The sequence below is a fragment of the Acomys russatus genome, chromosome 15, assembly GCF_903995435.1.
Source record: "Acomys russatus chromosome 15, mAcoRus1.1, whole genome shotgun sequence".
NCBI lineage: Eukaryota > Metazoa > Chordata > Mammalia > Rodentia > Muridae > Acomys > Acomys russatus.
The window spans coordinates 60,643,170-60,662,177 of NC_067151.1; the positions used below are offsets into that span (position 1 = coordinate 60,643,170).

The 19,008-nt window shown below is 52.6% G+C and overlaps 2 protein-coding genes across 8 annotated transcripts in view; one reads left to right on the forward strand and one right to left on the reverse strand.

Annotated features, from left to right (window-relative positions):
* Arhgef11 (Rho guanine nucleotide exchange factor 11) overlaps window positions 1–8,126 on the forward strand; it is a 107,015-nt gene extending 98,889 nt beyond the window's left edge. The window contains exons 34-42 of the mRNA XM_051157418.1: window positions 629–719; window positions 1,350–1,475; window positions 1,946–2,007; window positions 2,970–3,182; window positions 3,423–3,779; window positions 4,703–4,831; window positions 5,634–5,878; window positions 6,190–6,376; window positions 7,539–8,126. Coding sequence (XP_051013375.1) covers window positions 629–719; window positions 1,350–1,475; window positions 1,946–2,007; window positions 2,970–3,182; window positions 3,423–3,779; window positions 4,703–4,831; window positions 5,634–5,878; window positions 6,190–6,376; window positions 7,539–7,597 — 1,469 coding nt within the window. The 3' untranslated portion in view covers window positions 7,598–8,126. The remainder of the gene's footprint in view (window positions 1–628; window positions 720–1,349; window positions 1,476–1,945; window positions 2,008–2,969; window positions 3,183–3,422; window positions 3,780–4,702; window positions 4,832–5,633; window positions 5,879–6,189; window positions 6,377–7,538) is intronic.
* A 1,352-nt stretch (window positions 8,127–9,478) lies between these two features.
* Lrrc71 (leucine rich repeat containing 71) lies at window positions 9,479–17,811 on the reverse strand. 7 transcript variants are annotated; one of them, XM_051157403.1, is made up of 16 exons: window positions 17,432–17,807; window positions 14,933–15,082; window positions 14,690–14,818; window positions 14,466–14,541; window positions 14,288–14,365; window positions 13,539–13,607; window positions 13,197–13,356; window positions 13,040–13,123; window positions 12,878–12,967; window positions 12,006–12,155; window positions 11,750–11,843; window positions 11,301–11,389; window positions 10,400–10,441; window positions 10,209–10,323; window positions 9,794–9,915; window positions 9,479–9,599 (listed from the first exon to the last, which is right to left on the reverse strand). In XM_051157403.1, exons 1-16 carry the CDS (start codon window positions 17,589–17,591, stop codon window positions 9,489–9,491), a joined length of 1,719 nt encoding a protein of 572 aa, XP_051013360.1. In that variant the 5' UTR covers window positions 17,592–17,807; the 3' UTR covers window positions 9,479–9,488. The 7 variants fall into 7 exon arrangements, 6 of the variants coding, with proteins under 6 accessions (XP_051013360.1, XP_051013361.1, XP_051013364.1 ...); XM_051157404.1 differs by having other exon boundaries at window positions 9,485–9,599; window positions 10,209–10,320; window positions 17,432–17,809; XM_051157407.1 differs by lacking the exon at window positions 13,539–13,607 and having other exon boundaries at window positions 9,485–9,599; window positions 17,432–17,811.
* Window positions 17,812–19,008: the final 1,197 nt, after the last annotated feature.

Genomic DNA, 19,008 nt, shown 5'->3' on the forward strand with positions numbered 1-19,008 from the left:
CCAGACTTAATGTCTTCCTGTGTTTCTTTCCTATCTTGACCCAGTCTAAGCATGAAGATCTGGTCCACGATGGCAGGGTGAGGGGTGGATAAGGGACCAAGCTGAAACAGGGAGTGGTTAGCCTTCAAGGACAGTATTGGTTAGGACGGGTGCACTGGGTGGGGCTGAGGATATGAAAGGAATTGGAGTGAACATAATGAACAGGGCAGATCTTATTGGAAGAGTACTTTGAGCAGAGCCAGGGTTTCAAAAGAAACCACATCTGCAGCACAGAACCGAGTTTATGAATTTGAGATAACAGGGCCAAGTGTGATAAGATGAGAAAGGGCAGGAGTCAGCAACCACATTCTTTGGACTGCCTTTTATCTGGGACACCTGACCTCCCTACGCAGCTCAAAAGGGATGGGTAGACACGAAAAGATTTGGTGACCCCTTAGCACAATATGCACATCAGCCCTCTGCAGAGTAAGAGAGAAGTAAGAACGGCCCTGACAAATATCACTCGGGGCCCGTAATTGACTGTGCCTCCTGTTGGCGCGTCCAGTTGACTCTGATGACCCAGCTGTATCTCTGGGGACCATGTCTGCCGTGTCTAATGTAGACTTTCTGGCTTCCTTTCCTCACTCAGATAAACGAGCCTTCTTCATCATCTGCACCTCTGAGCTGGGTCCCCCCCAGATCTATGAGCTGGTTGCATTGACATCATCAGACAAGAATATGTGAGAATTGATTGCGGGGTCCCATGTAACTTCTGTCCCCTTGAAACCAGAATAGTGTCTAGAAGGATTTGAGCAGTGAGGCCGGGGCTGGGCTGGAGTAGTTCCTAGGTGGAGCATTAGGAAGAGAAGTAGCAGGCGACACAGACACAGACCAGCAGAGGCCGTCACCCCAGGACATAACCAGGCCCTGGAACAAGCATAATAAGCCATGTATAATCCAGGCCCTGTCTCTTCCCAGGCTGTCTACCCACTGCATGTCCTCAACATTGGCTGCCAGAGGTGGCATGGCACAGTGGGCAGAGACAGGTTAAGTCAGACAATTTCTTCCCCTCGGAGTTTTCATCTCTATGGTATTATTTTAAGAAGGTGGTTGGGGGCAGGTATATTCAGAGTGCTTAGTAACAGGCTTAACAAACTGTTAGTATCGAGTAATTGGTAGCTATGAGTCCTAAAAGCCCAGGGAATAGCTAGTAAGAAGTGTTGGTAGGAGTGGAGAGCTGCCTAGCATAGGTTTCTTGAGACAGGGTGTGGAAAGGGCTTTGAAGGTTTCTGGCAGTGGGGTCCACAGAGGGCAGGGAGTGTATCTGGCCTTGTTCTCACCACTAGTCCTGTGTTTCTGCTGAGCAACAGATGGATGGAGCTCTTAGAAGAGGCCGTGCAGAATGCCACCAGGCACCCTGGAGCTGCCCCAACACCCGTCCATCCCTCACCACCAGGATCCCAGGAGCCAGCCTATCAGGGCTCCACCCCCAGCAGGTGTGGTGCTCAGCCCTCCAGCTCCCAGCAGCATTCCCAATCCAGCTTGCTTGTTTCTTGATGCTCCTCAGCCGTCCATCCCTAGGGTAGACAGTCTGGACAGGGAAGTGCCATGGGAAACGGGCTCTGGCACAGAGCGTAACATGCCTCTGCTTCCTTTCGTGCCTTCCGTCCTCCCTGCTGTCCCCACCACCTCCCACTTCAATAGAATGTAGACTGCCTCTAAAGTAGGGCTGAGGTATAGAGTGTAGCCGGAGAAGCTAGGCCAACATCCACCTTCTGCTTTGCCAGCCTGAGCAGCCCAGTCAGGTGGTGAGGCCCAGCACCTTCCTCTTTGCACCCTGCTCCTTCATTGCCTGTGAAGGATAGGAGAGTACCAGACTGGGCTTCATGACACCTTGACGAGGCTGGCAAAGCTAGGATTGCCACCAGTTGGTCTGCTCTAACCTTCAGCTGGTTTCTTTCCTCAGGGGAGAAATGAGTGACTCAGAGGTTTTCCATACTGAACCAGAACCCAAGGAACTATCTGAAGGTAAGGCCTCTCTCCATTTTGTGAGGGACCAGCATAGTCCAATTTTTTATAGGTATGGATCAGATTGAGGTGTCAGGTGATGGGTGTCTGTCAGGGCCAGAGGTGATGAAATGAGAAGAAACTGACAGCTGGACCAGCTCCTACTGCCTCTGTGGGTAACAGGCTTAGCCGAAGAAAGGCCTGCTCCAGCCAGAGATTACTGTCATAGAGCAAGATGCATACAGAGAGCGAGAAACATTAGGGTGTGCAAGGAGTCCAGGGTTTGAGGCTTGCTTTTTTCGTTTTTTGATGGTGGTGGTGGTGGTGGTTCATTTGTTTTTGAGACAGGGTTTCTCTGTGTAGCCTTGGCTGTCCTGGACTCACTCTGTAGACCAGGCTGGCCTCGAACTCACAAAGACCCACCTTCCTCTGCCTCCTGATTGCTGGGATTAAAGGCGTGTGCCACCACTGCCCAGCTTCTTTTTTTGTTTTTGTTTGGTTTTGTTATTGTTGTTTTTGTTTGGTTTTAGTAACTTAGGATCTTAAGTTTGAAGAAAACTTTAGCGTTCCTTGCCTATGTCACTCTTCTGTTTCCTTAGAATGTTTCCTCCACATCCCACTATCCTTCATAGCTTCGTTCCAGTGCTGTTGTTGTTTATGCCGATTAATAGCATAACCAGCACTTCTAATGCCCATACCTTATCTATTTTGTCTTTCCCCCCAATACCACCTTCTAACAAATGCCTGGTTCCCTAGTCACTTTTATTCCCCTGTATCCCTCCACTAAGACCTTAGGTTCCACCCCCAGGCACAGGTCTTTGTCTGCTGGTGTGGGTCGGGGCTCTGTATGGTGACCGCCAAAGGAGGTGCTCCATGAATTTCCATAGAGCTTATCAACCCATGTTCACAAGCCCTAAGGCTGTAGCTACACATGGGCACCTCATACCTCTACTCTCCCGTGTCCTAACACATTCATCCCACAGGCCCTGGACTCCAGCAGAGAGCTCAAGAGAAGCAGCTGGTAGCACAAGAGGAGCCTGAGCAGGAGGAGGATGCGGAGGAGCTGAGAGCCCTGCCTCCCCCTCCCCTCTCCCTGGATGGAGAAAACAGAGGCATCAGGACAAGGGACCCTGTCCTTCTGGCCCTCACAGGCCCCCTGCTCATGGAGGGACTTGCTGATGCTGCCCTGGAAGATGGTGAGTGCCTCAGAGATGCTGTCATTGGCCCAGGGATCCCAATTGCATAGGCAGTATGGATTAGTTGTGCTTGAGGAAAGCTGGATGCAGAAATACCAGCTAGTCAGCCAGATCCCACCAGCTCCACCCGGAGACTGCAGCCAACGGGATATGTTGGTGGCAGGTGCAGCGATGCTCCTCATCTCTGAGCCCTCCGTTGCTAGCCTATGTGTAATACTTCACTGCCTCTCCTTCCTGCAGTGGAGAACTTGCGGCACCTGATCCTGTGGAGCCTGCTCCCCGATCACACTGTGAAGACTCGGGCTGCTGGCGAGCCCGAGGATGACCTCACACCCACTCCTTCTGTCGTCAGCATCACCTCTCACCCCTGGGACCCAGGATCCCCAGGGCAAGCTCCCACTATAAGTGACAACACCCAGCTTCTAAGGACAGAGGGAAGCCAGCCAGAAGGGGAAGATGTCACTCTCTGTTGTCTGGCACACTTGCCCCCAAGGACCAGAAATTCTGGCATCTGGGACTCTCCTGAGCTGGATAGGAACCCAGCTGAAGAGGCTTCAAGCACAGAACCAGCAGGAAATTACAAAGTTGTAAGAAAAGGTAAAATATGTTTGTGTGTCCATTGTGTTCACACTTTTGCTCGGGTAGAGGTGAGTATTTCAAGCACACACTTCTTCGCCTTTCTTTTGGATACTGTGTAAGCAGACTGGCACTGGGACCTAGGGGAAGAAGACATGTTGATACCAAGTCAAGGCTCAAAGCCTTTGCTTGCTGCTTAATGTCTGTGTGTCTTAGACAAAATCCAAAGCATATCTCCTTTTCCTTCTGTAATAGAGGAGGACATTTCTCTGCCAAGCACAGATCATCTTCCAGCAAAAATTTTTTACTATCCTTCATTGATTAGTTAGTCTAAAGAAAAAAAAAAAATGTTGCTTTCTTTCCCAAGAGACTAAGCCTTAGAAAGATGAGTGCAAACCCAGCAGCCTGTTACTCCAAAGACTGTCTGAGCATAGAGAGGCTTAGGGCAAAGCTGGGAAGACCTTTGGGAACGGGGATGGTCTGGGGGCAGGTACACCCCAGTTGGGGACACTGCACAGCTCTGTGACAACCCCAGCCAGGTTTGACTCTACCAGTGGAGCTGAAGGTAGGGTAATGCTGGATCAGGCAGAGTGAGCTATGGAGGAGGGAAGGCTTGCTCTAGGGGTGTGGCCAGAGTGGTGAAGCCAAGCCTGGGCCACTGGAGGCTGAGAGGATTATCTGGCAATGACTCCCCATCAGTGCCTTGTGATAGTGCCCCCTCTTCTGTTGGCCAAAGGCTGCCTCTCCTAGGATTCTAGGAACTGACCTTCTGATCTTCCACAGTGACCTGGTGGAAAGTTCTCCGCAGCTCCTGGGACATGTATAATCTTGAACTCACTGTGTTCTTTTCTTCCTCTATTCTTCTCATCCCCCGCCATGTCCACTTCCTAATTCCCTCTCCTTCGTGCTTTCTCTCCCTTCTTTCCCCTTGCCTTGTCTCTCAGTCTCTCTACTCCCTGGTGGTGGTGTCGGTGCAGCCAAGGTGGCGGGCAGCAAAATTATCCTTGAACTACCAGAGAGTGGCCAGTCAGAATCTGAGCTATCTGAAGTGGAAGGCGGAGCACAGGCTACGGGTAATCAACTTCTCCTTGGAGCCAAGGCCAGGCCAGCCTGGAGCAGGGGTCCCATGGGATAGTGTTGGGCCCTTGCTGTCAAGAGTTTTGTTCCCCAAAATTCTGTGAGCTGTCTGAGGTGGGTGGGAACTGTAGGGACAGGAAGACCTGTACCTCCAGCTTTCAGAGAACACTCATTGGGAGATGTTGAGGCCCATCTCAGAGCTCAAGCAGCCTATGCTCAGGTCTGGAAGAAGACAGGAAAGTCTGGCCAGTGCCCACACTCCAGTGTACTTAGCCAGCACCCTGAACAACCACTTCCCCAGCCTGTGGCTTTGCAGCTTCCGTCGTCTCTCCATGGTGGGCCCTCCAGTGGCCCTTTCCGTACTTCTCCCAGCTCTCTCTGACCTTCCTGGTCAGTTGACGTTTCTAGGAGATGGTGACGTGTAGGGCAGTGTTGACATGCATCAGTAGAGTGTAGTTGACATACTGCTGCCTCCTGCTTTCCAGAGAGGCCTAAAACCTCACCCCTTCCCTCATGCATGGGAGTCACTATCTCCCTCAGTGTAACACCTCATCTTGCCCTTCTCCTTCCCTCTCATCACTGAGCATTTTCCCATAGCAGGTGGCCAGACTGAGAACAGTTGCCATCAAAAGAGCAAAGGGCCTCTGGGAGCCTGGTAGGAGGCGTGGGCCTGCATGCACTAGGTTGTCTGTAGGAGTCTCCCTGGCCTTTTCTGTCACAGGGTACAATGGAGGCATGGGAGAATTACTTAGGCATCTCTGCTTTTCTCCTAATTTCTTTCTGTTGCCATTGGGACAGGGAACTGTTTTTATGTCAGCATGCCAGCAGGACCTCTGGACTCCAACACTGAACCTACTAGGACCCCCCTAAGTCCCTCACAGCCTCACTGCCTCCCTACGTGGCCAGCAGAGCCTCAGCACCAGAGGCAAGGTATTGGGGATCAGACCTGTTCCAGCTGCTCTCCCTCCAGCCTGGTCCTCAGGGATGTGGGTATGATCTTCCACACCATTGAGCAGCTCACCATCAAGCTTCACAGACTCAAGGTGAGGAGCACCACCCCTGGTCAGGACGCCTCACATGCATTACCCAGGGCAGTCCCCTAAAAGGGAGATGTGCATGTTTAAATGTGTGACTGTGTATAAATGTGTGTTTATGCACACATGTAAATGTATATGGAATTGAGCCTTGACCTCACACATGCTAGATGAACATCCATCATTAAACTACATCCCCAGCTCAGGAAGTATGTATCTTCATCTGGAGTCCCAGGCCACCCTTATCTTCGGCTTACCCTGCCACGCCCTTAGTGAGCCTTAGCTATGGCACTCAGACACTCCTCCTGCAACTCTTCCAGGACATGGAGCTGGCCCACAGAGAGCTGCTCAAATCCCTTGGCGAGTCTTCTGGGGGTACCACACCTGTGGGCAGTTTTCACACAGAGGCAGCCAGATGGACGGACCACTCCCTCTCTCCTCCTGCCAAGGAGGTCCTGGCCTCTGACTCCCAAAACAGTCAAGAACAGGGGTCCTGCCCTGAAGAAGGTGAGTGAAGCTGATTTCTGCATGTGCCACCTTGAGGGAATGCCGTGACCTGTGAGTAAGTGATAGCAAGTGCTGAGGGGTGGTCCTGTGACTCACTGCTCTCGAGATGTAACCAGCACATTCCCTCAGCTTCAGAAAGAGCTCTTTGCCAGCCATAGTGGTATACACCTTTAGTCCCAGCACTCAGGAAACAGACACAGCTGAATTTCTGTGAGTTTGAGGTCAGCCTAGACTATTTAGTTCCCGGCCAGCCAGGGCTATGAAGTGAGAAAAGATGGGCGGGGGAGGTGTCAGAGAACAGCCTGTTATTTGCTCTTACTTCCCCCCTGAGGCAGGGCCTGTGCTCTCCGATGGGTGAGCTGGGCTGGCCGTCCCACCAGTTTCTTGGGATTCTCCTGTTTGTACCTACTCTATTGCCGTAGAGCTCCGGCTACAGATGTGCACTGTCACACCCAGGCTTACATAGATTCTGGGGACCCAGACTCCAGTCCTCATGCTTGCATGACAGTGTCTATCTGTTGGACTCTCTCCAGCCCCAGAAAGGGATCTTTTTAGGGAAGCCACACAGAGGCTCCCCACAAATAGGGACTAACAGAGAACCCTTTGCCTGCATGTAAGTTGGTGTGCCACATGCATGCAGTTCCAAGAAGAAGAGTAGAACTGGAGTTACAGGTGGTTGTGAGCTGCCATGTGGGTGTTGGGAATTGAACCTGGGTCCTCCAGAAGAGCAGAAAGTATTCTTAGCCATGAACCATCTCACTGAACCCTCCTTGTGTTGAGGAGGCATTGTACTAGGAGGGACTTGGTCTTACCTCTGCTGAAGGTTCTTAGTGGCTCAGATCTGGGTTTTGAGGGTAAGGCCACTGCCATGACCTGACTCAAAAGTTAAAACACATTTACCTGTCTTGGTTTGGGGGCGAGACAGAAAAGTGAGGGTTGGACTGACAAGATGACTCGCCAAGCCCTAGGACTCACACAGTGGAAGGACAGAGCTGACTCCAGCAAGTTGTCTGACTTCTACACACACTCCATTACACATAAGTAAAAAATTTTTTAATAAAAATTAGTTTTTGGAGGAGAATGCTTTGTCACCAATAGCTGGTGCTTAAAGAGTCAGCCAGGGACTTGAAAGAGAACATCTCACCCTCACCCTCCTCCACAGGCTCCGACACCCCCCTGGAAGACAGTGCCACAGACACAGCTGCGTCACCAGGACCGTAGCCATCCAGACAAGCAGAGCCATGTGCTTCTCCACTGTGCTGGAGTCTGCCTGATCCAGAGCACACCACTAGGAGACCCAGGCCTCCCCTCGAAAGACGCCGCGGGACTGGGGAGGCCTCATGGTGCCTGGTCTGTTCACACTGGACACAGTCCAGTCTCAGTGTCTCTTCCTCCTGTTAGCCCAAGTCTCCATGGCGTTCATCTCCTGAGCATGCTGACCACAACAGAAAGGCTTCCCACAATGGTCTGCCCTTCCACCCCACATAGCCACATAGAGGTGTGGGGTGTGCTATGTGCAGTGCCCTCAGGTGCGCAAGTCAAAGGAGGAGACTTATGTGTAAATGCACTTTTTTCCTCCCCTTCTTCCTAGGCCCAAGACAGCTGGGTGCCCAGCACTCCTCTTTGTCCTTAGTTTCCTATAAATATGTCTATTATATGTGCATCTTTGCCATTGTAAATAACTTAGCCTTTTTTTCTGTCCCTGGCATGTTCCACCAGTCACAGAGAGACAACTAAGATGAGTCAGGCAGGGAGGTCTCCCAGACTCCAGCCCTGACAGCTCCGGGGCCCACCTCTGAAGCCTAAGCCTTCTCACTGTCAGGAGATGCCCATGCAGGGAGCTTCTTACCTAACCCATGCCTACCCCTTCCACGTTTGCCCCATAGAAACAAACAACAGGTACGGACCCCAGGAGAGATGTGGATTGGATTGCTGAAGTCGCTGAGTTAAGTCAGGGACCTTCCCCAGGGGCCACAGCATTCTTGGTTCATCACGTGTCCTCACTCCACTCCCCACTGATGAACATACGCACTGTGCTAGGTGTATATATACATATATAAAAATATATATAATATATAAAGTATAGATATGGAAGACTGTTTTGCTGTTAAAATAATGTATACTCTTATTTTCTTCCTTTCATGGTTAAGATTTTTTTAAAGAAAAGTTAAATATTCTTCCATTGTGGTTGTATGATTCTTGGACTGATAAAAGTTATGAGGCTGTTGGTTGTGACTGGTCAAGAGTGGGTACAGGGAGCTAAGAGAGCCCTGCCACACAGGTCTTGCCACCTCTCCCAAGGTTTCAGGGGTGTGCCTTCCCAGCAGAGGTTGGGCAGTTGACATTGTGATCACGTCACACAAAGGGTGTCATGACCTGCCCTCACTCCCCCTCCTACAGATCAGGGATTAGCCATGACAGTTGAACCAATGTAAGGCTGAAGACAGAGCTTTAGAGAACATAACTGGAGAAGCCACGATGGATGACCATGTGCACCTTGACAGTGTTGGTACTTAGAGCGATGGGAGTGATGTGCCTGGAGCCGCTCAGCAGCAGTGCAGAAGATGGAGCTCTGGTAGGCAGAGGGGCTAGAGGTGAGGGAGATTCCCTGCAGGCTGCCATGGGCTCTCCAGCATTCTTAGCAGAGGCAGCCTCACTATGGATGTTCTCTATGTTTCCATGATTTCTAGTTGCTGACTTGCCATGTCTGATGTTTGGCCTTTGCTATGCAAATATGGATACAATTCTCTCTCCAGAGTGCCTTTGTCTTTTAAAGCTGAGCCCTGGCCTCTTGCAAACCAGACCAACACATGGAGATATAAGCAGCAGGAAATGCTGGGTGATGGGTCCTAGTTCCAAGGCTACTCCTTCCGTCAGTGATGCTGACTGACCCCCATCATCCTAAGCTGTGTGCATGCTGGCAGGGATCGCGTGGGCAATGCTGCTGGGACCCTAGTGGAGCCATGGGATGAGCCAGGCCACCATTCTGTCATGTCTAGCCAGGGGTTATGAACAGACTATAGCCCAGATGTTCCAAATGGTTCTAGAGTGATTTTCAAAGAACAGAACAGCAATAGACTATGTGTTACTGGTCCAAGGAGATAGGGGAGGCCTAGGTAGCTGTGGCCTCCTCCTCCCTGACCTTGGCCTTCACAGGGTCCCTTGGCAGCATCAGTTCCTGAATCATGATGTGTTTTGGACACTGCGGGTCAAAGCAGTTTTTCTGAAAGAGAAGAAAAGGAAAGTTAACAGGAATAAAGGTTTGTCTCCAGGAGAAAACAATGCCCCGGACAGAGTGTTAGAACTGGTGAGCAGAGGAAGGCAGCCGCACCATTGCTAACTGCAGAAAACATGGGGTGCTGCATTGAAACAAGAATCAAGGCAATGAGACCTTCTGGAAGTGGGCTACACACTTACCGCAAGGGACAGCCCCAGCAGCCCCATGGGGGCCTTGGATGAAGTCCTAGCCTTGGAGGCCTGAACCTGGTATTGCACGGCAGTGAGGAAGCCTTCCAGTCCCACTTCTGTGATTCGGTTTCCTGAGAGGAGGCACAGACAGTGGCATCTGACATCACACCTGGCAGCCTAGCTCCCCCTATTTCCAGATTCACCAGGCAGGGCTGACTTTAACTAGCTCTCTACTCCTATCCTTTCTACTTCCCAGCTTCACCTCTTCCCCACCTAGCTACTGCCTGGACCCCCGCCCAGCCCCAGCCCCAGCCCCACGGGGCTGACAAAGTGATTCTCAACTAATGGAGAATCAAGTACACCCCTTAGCAGGATGGAGCCCAGGCAATCCCATAGTAAGGATAGGCAAGGCTAGCAAACATACGGAGGAGGTTGAGGTGCAAAAGGACCCTGTTGCCAGGCATGAAAACCTTCCCATCTCGGTGTTCCACGGGCTCCAGGAGAGGGTTAACCATCTCTGTAGCTTCAACAAGCAGCTGCTAAAGCAGAATACTAATTGCAGCAGAGGAGAGGGGAGCTGGTCAACAGGCTCATTCATTCATTCATTCAACATACAGGCTTTGAGTGCTGGTTATAATTCAGGCTCTGTCCTAGGTTCTGGAGAAACAAAGATAAATAAGCCCATACCCTCAAAAAGTTCCTTGGTGTGGGGGAGCCATAGGATTAACAGGAATGTGGTGTGGAGGGGCCCCTGAGACTAGAGGACTATGGGAATGTAGACTCTAAAAGAGGCAGCCTGGGAGTGAAAATTGAAAGCATACAGGCACTCTTAAGATGAAGAGGGTGGGTTCCTCAAGCCAGGAACATGGTAGGTACAAAGGCTCTGAGTCCACATGGGACCAGGGTTTTAAAAGAGCCTTCCAAAACTGATGCTCCCAATGAGGAGGAGGAGTCTGCCCAAGACAAAGGTAGACACTGTGGCCTGTGAATTAAAGAGCCAGCCTCCTTCTGTCTGACTTGCTTTCCTGCCAGAACTTGTCTTGGGTGCCAGGAAAGACCCCTAGAAAGGCAGGCCTTTCCCTTCCAGGGTTGTGGAGTCTCCTCGTGGGAAGAACCGAGACCACACAGATGAAGGGTGGAGGACTAGGAGCCAGGAAGGCTTCCTAAGGAAAGGAGCTGAAAGGGTCTGAAAGAGGAGTCCTGTGTGGGGCAGTATGGTGGCTAGAAGTGCCTTAGGGAGCACCCAAGTGGCAAAAGCAACCCATGCCTGTATGGGTGGCTGGTGGTGAGCTTGAGGGCCTTTGAGAACATAGCTTCAGTTGGGCGGCAGGTCCAAAGTGGGGCTTCTAGACAGGGAGATAAAGGGGCCTGCCAAAAAGAGTGGGAGCAGAGAGTTCTGAGTGTCACCTCCACAGGTACAGGTCAGACAAGACTTCCGTGTGGGCTGTGGTGGAGGATTATAGAGACAGCTGCCTAAGCAGTGAGAGCTGGGCGACCATTCCTGGGGGCCACTTACCTCTGAGTCCAGGAGGATGCTGCGCTTCTCCTTGCTCCCCATCTTCGTCCCTTTTCCCTTGCTCATCTTCTGCTCAGGGATGGTTACCTCTGGGACCAGAAGAGGAGCCAGAATGCACAGAGCAGAGCCCCTGACACCACCCAAACTCCCCAGACAAAGGGGCTTGGTAAGGCAGAGATCCCCCAAACTCTGAGATTCTGGGGGACATAGGAACATCCCCTATCAAGCTGATAGGCTCCTTTTCTGAGGACAGCCATGAAGGCCTTGTCCTACAAGACAGGATGAAGATAGTGGGCCGCCATGTGTCGGTGAGAAATAAGGCCCAGGGAGAGACATGGAAGAACAGCTCCGGGCAGACCCAGCCAGGCTTGAACAGGCCCTTGCACCCTGCTGCCCAAGGCTCTTCTTCCATGTGGGGAAGATTCCTGCAGAGGGTGTCTCACACTTACTCCCCTTGCCTGCCTTTGTGGCATCTTCTTTCTTAGGGGTCCCTTGTGTGGGTGACTGCCCAGGTCCCGACTTTTCTTCCTTCTTTACAATTTCCTGTGAGGGATGTGAGAAGACATAATGGACACCCTACCTCCCAGAGGAAGGATATATGAAGGTTTGGCCAGAGAGACACCTTTGAAGGCCAAATCCATCTGTCTTTCTTCCTGCTGCCCTCCCCACTTAGGGCCCAAGATTCCCTCTCACCAGCACACCTACCCCCGGCTTCTCCTTTTTCTTGCCCAGACCCTTAGGGGCTTTCAATGACTGCATCTTTTCTGGCTTGTCCGACAAAGCAGCACTGCTGGCCCCCACCGTCTGAGACTTCTCACGGTCCATTTTGGAGTCCCCGTGTCGGGAGGAGGAAGGCTGTGCTCACAAATGGGAGGGTGTGAAGGAAGTAACTAGAGCCTTTCCCTTCCCTGCCCATCTGTTGGTCTGGGACAGAGTTGCTTTTGGCAAGAAAGAGCTCAGAAAGGAACAAGAACGAGCTGGAGGCCCTGGCTCCTCATAGAAGAGGGAAATAGCCCACGGTGGATTTATTTGTTTGCTTATTGCAGTGCTATGGACCAAGCCCCAGGCCTTGTGCATGTTAGACACATACTCTGCTACTATTCTATACCTCCAGACTTTGGTTTTACTGAGCCAGGGTCTCACTTGGTAGCTCAGGCTGTCCTTGAACTTGTCTTTTATCTGCCTCCTAACTGGCAAGGTTCACATCATGCCCAGCCTTTGTTGAGCTAAGTGCTGGGCAGTATTCCAAATGCACTATACTAACTCCTTTGATTGCCTCAGTTCTGTGAAGGAAACACTTGCCCTGCTTAGCTGAGGAAAGTGAGGCACAGGGGGTTAAGCACCGAGTTCAAGATCAGAAACTGGTAATGTGGCAGGGAGTTTCATGTAAGGTGGCCACAGCAATATCTCTTAAATACACTAATTGTTAGAATGGCTGTGCAGTTAGAGCTCCAAGCTGGGCATGGCAGACCCTGGCTAAGAGGGTGGGAGCAATTTAAAGAGCCCTGGGCAGCTGGCAGCAAAGCAGCGGACCTGGAAAACAAACACAGCTGGCCTGGAACCAGGCAGCTTCTCACCGATCTAGACCGCTCCTGCGATCCTTTCTCCAGCAACAGGCGCCTCCGCTCCACCACTTCCCTGTGGGTCAGCTCAAAGGGGCGCAGGACCTGAGGCAAGGCCAGCTCCCCGAGTCAGACACCTGCCTCGGGTCCCCTGCCCCACCCAGCGTGCAAACCCACCTCGGCCAGCTTCAGGGCACCCTTGTCTTGAATTTGGTTGTGCGCCAGGGACAGCCAGAGGAGAGAGCGGTTCAGCCTCAGCCCCTGGAGAACAGAATGACCTGTAAGCCAAGGGCAAGCGGGCACCCACACACAGGATGTGTCCCAGCGCACGCACATCCGCGATGTAACCCGCGCCCTTATCCCCGATGTGGTTGAATGCCAGGTTCAGTGAAACAAGGGTCCGGTTGCTGTTGTGCACTGTGGACAGTGCCTGACCCAGGAGCTCCGCCCCGCGATCATCGATGTTGTTGTTCCTCAGGGATAAGTGAGCAATCCTAGGGCAGGAAGAAGGAGAACCAGTGTTCCTGGGGCTTGGGGCCTCTTGGGGACATGAGCAGTTCCATCTAGTCCACAGGTGGAGGGGCTGGAATTAAAAGTGCCGAGGGACAAAGGTAAAGGCTAAAGGTGACTTGGAATGGGGAACAGGCCCAGGGAAAGTGAAGTCAAGAGGGCTCACGTGCTGTCCAGTCCCATGAGCTTGTAGTAAGACTGCTGCGGCAGTGGGTTCCCCTCCAGAGTCACCCTCCTGAGAGGGAAAAGACGCTGAGCCCACTGAGGGTGGGAAGTAGGAGGGGAGCAGATTGAACATGTGTGTCTTTGGGAGCATCTGGAAAGCAGAGCCTAAGGATATCTATCCCCAATATGGGAACTGTATGGCCATGTGAGGGGCCAGTGTCCTGAGCTGACCTGTGGTACGGTGGTCTCTAAGATGGCCTTCACTGAGTGCTACTTCTGGGTACCGAGGCCCTGTGCCATGTAATCCTGTCCTCTGCAGTGGCTAGAACTAGTGACGTTTCCTACAAGGCTAGCTTAGCCCCACCCACTACAGACAGCCTCCCAGGGCTTCATGCACACAGACTAAGGCCAGCACTCCTTCATGCACGGCCATTACCCCAAGTCCACAGTGCTACACTGTGTCTGTTCCCAGGCCCTGCTCTCCCCGCTGGCTCTACTGGGCCCTAAGCTCTACAGAGGGGTTGGGGCTGATGGAGAAAAGAAAGGGTGAGACTTGAAAGGCTTCCATGGAAGCCATGTGGCCTAAAACAGTGACTCCTCAGGTGGGAACCCCACCACCCACATGGGCCGAGCCCCATTTCCATACAGGTGCCAGGCTAGGCCTCCAGACGGGACTTGCTAACTCTATAGGCAACTGCCTCACCCCCCCTAGCCAGGCCACTTAGGCACTGGAGCCTCACCACAACTGACCTGAGTGTAGATGAACAGAGGGGCAAGAGGGCGATGAAAGTGGTCAGCGTCATATCCGTCAGCCCCACCTTCCACAAGCTGGGATTAGAAACAAATAGCTGGACACATCCCACGGGAAGCCCCATCCCCACAGTCTCCCAGGCACAGCCAGAGGCTGACCTCCCACAATGCCTCTCACTTGATGGCCTGCAGCTGGCTAAGGGAGGGCAGACATTTGGAGAAGATACCCAGAATCCGATCTTCAACTTTCCAACCTGAGGAGAAAAAGGTCAAAGGCATCTCAGACCTAGAAGACACCTGATTTAGCCTGCTGTGAGCCAGTAGTTGGGGGGTGATGCTGGGGGTGGTGGTGAGGGGGAACATATGGAGGAGGCAGCAAGAGGTAGAGAGGGCAGCACTCGCCTCGGATGTAGATCTCTTTCACTGCCTTGCTGTCCTCCTGCTCCAGCTCCACCTGAATGGTGGGCCGAAAGAACACATATTTGCTCTCCAGGCTGTTTTGGCTGCAGGATGCCGACAGCCTCTGGTCATCTAGAAGGTAGGGGGCGGGGGTGAGAGGGGTGGTGAATGTGAGGGTGCCTGAGGCTGCAGCGCCCTGCTCCCAACCGCCATCCCAGTGAGTGGGTTGGGTGGACTGTGGCTCACCTTGGGTAGGTTTTTCTGACAGGGAGGCAGAATGGATAAAGTTCTGTTGGAGTCGTGGCCGTACGACAACTTTGGGAAAATCCGTGTAGCCTGACCGTGTGCAGAGCTCAGCGAAGTCTACCTCCAGGACCCCAGAGCACTGATACTCCTCTGCAGGGTGGCAGAGGGGTGAGCCTCCAGCACAGCAGGAGCCTCCGTGCTCACAGCAGCTCCAAGCAGAAGCTGCTTTGCTAAAAGCAATGCTGAAAACACTGGGGAAAAGGCAAGAGCTCATGGAAAGGAACTTTGCCTGTCCAGCGGGGTTGCTGGCATGTTTAACACTTTTTGATATAGTACTTGCTAGGCAGTGTCCCAGTGTTTGGGAAGGTTTTTAAAATAATCGTTGCCTCAGTAAGGTCTGTTAGTTCAGTCATGCCCACCACCTACCATCCTGAGGTTCTGCAGACCTGGTGCCTGGCACTGGCACCAACCCACCCATCCCCAAGAGACCCCCTTGCTCTCTCCACAGTAGCCCAGGAAGGGCTCTGGAAATGAGGAACTCTTGCCAACCGCCAGAAAATCGACAACAGCACCCAGGTGTCAGTCAGTTGTGCCTGGCCTGCACAGCCTGGCCCCACGTTACCCTGTACCACATGACACAGAAAGCCCTCAGAACTCTTTGAGGAGAAGGTAAAGAGCCACTTTGCTCCTGTGCCCAGCTGTCAGTGGAAACTCAGACACTTGGGAAATGCTCCACCAGTTAGCCCAATTTACCAATTTAGAAGGACATATGTGGAGGGTGGGCGGCCCCATACAGCCCTACGCATGTGCAGGCTGGCTGTGCCCTTCACCCTCCTTGGCATCACTAGCCTCTCAAGAGCAGAGAGCCCCTCAGACTTTAACATCCGTGGGAATCACCTGAAGAGTCTATTAAACACCCCCTGGGCCCAGGCCCAGGCCCTCACAGCTTTATTCCATACTAGGGTCTCAAAGGAACTTACTCCTGTCCTCACACCAGTGCAAACAGCCCAACTCACAGTTTGAAAAACTGGCCATCTGATAGGAGTTTCCTCTAAATATACATGCCTATCTCTGCCCCATGTGAGACCCACATCTGCCCCTGCCAGGACCTACAATAGTAACCATGTTACCCTTCTCTGGGTCCCTGTATAGCTGTCCCTTGAGTTCTCACCCCTGCATTTGCCAAAGCTGCTCAGGCCGTCCTTGCCCGAGCCTTTTGCTTTGCACCTCTTCAGGCAGCATCCTGACCCATCCTAGGCGGTCAGATCATCCCAGCACCCTACAAATTGCCAAAGCATTCCCCTCAGCCACTCTTTATTCCTGCCGAGCCTCACTCCTGAAGGCCCACCCTGCTCGCCCCTCCTCCCTCATGAGTGCCAGCCATCTCTTCCCCAGCTAGCACTCTCTCCTCCTCCCCCTCACGCCCCCACCCCACCCCTCGCCAACTCATCACTTCCACCCCCCAGGAGCCAGCACATCCTCTTACACACCTTCACTGTCCTGTACCAGCTACCACTGTCCCTGCACAACTCATCTGGCTGCTGACCTTGTTTCCTCTCCTCTCCAGGCAAAGCCAGTGTTTCTTTTTCTCTTTTCCTCTGAGTCACGGTCTAGCTTTGTATGCAGCCCAAGTTTTATAACTCAGGTGGCTCCTGCCTCAGCATTCCAAGTGCTGGGATTACAAGTGTGCGCCCTTTATGTGCCCAGGGAACTCAGCCCTATCTTGTCTTCTCTGTGGAAGATGCTTTTTTCCGCCCAGTTCTTCAAAATCTGCCTCTCCCTGGACACTAGCACTTTCCCGGGTTGTTTTCTCTCTATTCCAGAGAAAACAGGTTCCTGGCCCTCTTTGATAACAAAAGCATCAAATTATATCAAGACCCTGTCTGTCATATTACCTTTTGTTCTAACTGGGTTCTGCCACTTGCAACAGGGAAAGCCCATGGCCCTGTTTATTCCAACTTTAACGGTTTTCTTGAAATATGCCAAAGCAGAATTGTGACCGTGGCCACAGGGCAGATACTCAAAACATAACTTGGTTAAATGGATATCTATAGAGTCCACAGAGCCAGGCGTGGGGGTACATGCCTTTAATCACAGCACTCGGAAGGCAGAGGCAGGCGGATCGCAGTGAGTTCAAGGCCAGCCTGGTCTACAGAGGGAGTCCAGGACAGCCAAGGCTACACAGAGAAACCCTGTCTTGAAAAACAAAACAAAAAAAACTCTCATAGCACTGTAGGATCTTCCCACCCCTACTCCCGCCTTCTCTGTCAAATCTTCATCCCAGCATCCCCAATGTGTACTCTTTAAAGGCTGTAACCCCTGAGGAGATAGGATGTGACAACTCACCTTTGATCTCAGCAGAGATAGGTAGAACTCTTGAGTTCTGGACCAGCCTAGTCTATATAGCAAGTTGCAGACCGGATTTAATTAACAATAACAACGATAATAATAAACCACCCAAGCTCTGGGGCTCAGTCAACCCCAGCCCTGCCAGCGTACCAGGATTTTTTGGCTCCTCCTCACCCACGGGTGGCAAGGCAGTTGTTGGCTTCTCTTTAGCGGCCCGATCCCCCTTCTTGGTTACCGCGCTGGATGACTTCTGGGTCCCAGGACGCGGTGTCCGGGGTGAGGTCCCTGTAACACTTGGTTCATTTGACATACTGGTGGTTCTGGACCCCCTCGTGTGAGAGGCAAGATGAGGCAGAACTCTGTGGGCCTCACCCTAAGGATCTCCACACATAGACCCAACGGACCAAGCGACTGCACGACTGCCCTCTCCAGGGCAACTGAGCCTGGTTGGGTGGGGCTGTGGCCAGAGCAACGGAAAAGCAGGAGTGCACGTGGTGGGCCTCAGACTCCCGAGCCAGTGGGCGTGGCTTAGTACAGTTAGGGGCTGTGGACAGAAATGGGCTCGGGCAGCCTAGAATCAGCGTGGGGCCGTGACGGATGAGTGGATTCTTGGGCAGAGGGGGCAGGCCCCTAACAGTCAGTACTTACAGAAGGGGGGGGGGGGCAACAGCGACAGGGCTGGTGGTAGTCGTTGGAGGACACTCAGGAGCGGAGTTTAGGTTTACTCTCTGGAGAGCTTTCCCAGTTAGTAAAGGCCCCAGCAAGCTGCTCCCGGCTAATGCCGAGTTCTTTACCAGCGCTATTCAGCTTACTGGAGGCTCAGACTGCTGATTTGATCCAGAAGGTCCCATCTTTAGCCTTTTGCTATCCCGGGGCCCCTTTGAGTTGTTTTGCTTCCTCTAGCCTGGCACCTCATCCGGTGCCATCACAGGGACCCCAGCCCTAAAAGCGTTGATGCTGCTCTCTGCAGAGAAGCTACCTCTGAGGAGACCTCCAAACTAGGCTCTGAGGACACTGAGAACACGGACACGGTATCGCTGATACTTTCATTCAGCCACTCCGCTTTTGGAGGGACATTTATTGAGTGACGACTGACTGCTTGCCAAGGGAAACCAATAGTGAGTATAAACACAGGAGCCCTGCATTCAGAGAGCTGCCGGTCAGCCTCCCCACTAGGGGAGGCAGAGGCTAACGTAGTAACTGTGGAAACCACACCAGACCGCTGGCCCGGCTGTGACAGTGGAGATGGCTGGCCTTTAAACCCAGCAGGCAAGCAGATTACACAGGAGACAGTGTCTCCAAACGAAACAAAATAAACGCAGGCGCTGCCTGGCACCATCTCCACCTTCTTCGGGTACATGGAGGAGAGAGAGTGGCTGTGAGGGAGAGACGCGGGGTGGGTCCTCAGTGGGGTATGTGAAGGGCAAGCAGGCCTCGACAGGTAACTAAGGAAGGCCGAACTTAGCTGTACCAGTTCCTGGGGTGGGAAGAGCTGCAGGTGCCTTCACTCCAGAAAAAAAGCTAGACAGGAGCGAGGCTGCAGGACTACCGAGGCGTGGAAGGTTTGACTGTATGCTGCCCACGGGGTACCAGGAAGACAAACATCACAGGTGCGGAGCAACCCTCTGAGCAAAGACATGGAAGATTACACAGTAAAGGGTAGGCAGGAAGTGAAGGCCTGCGGTGGGAGCTGGTGAAACTTGGAAAATGCAGACGGCCAAACCTGT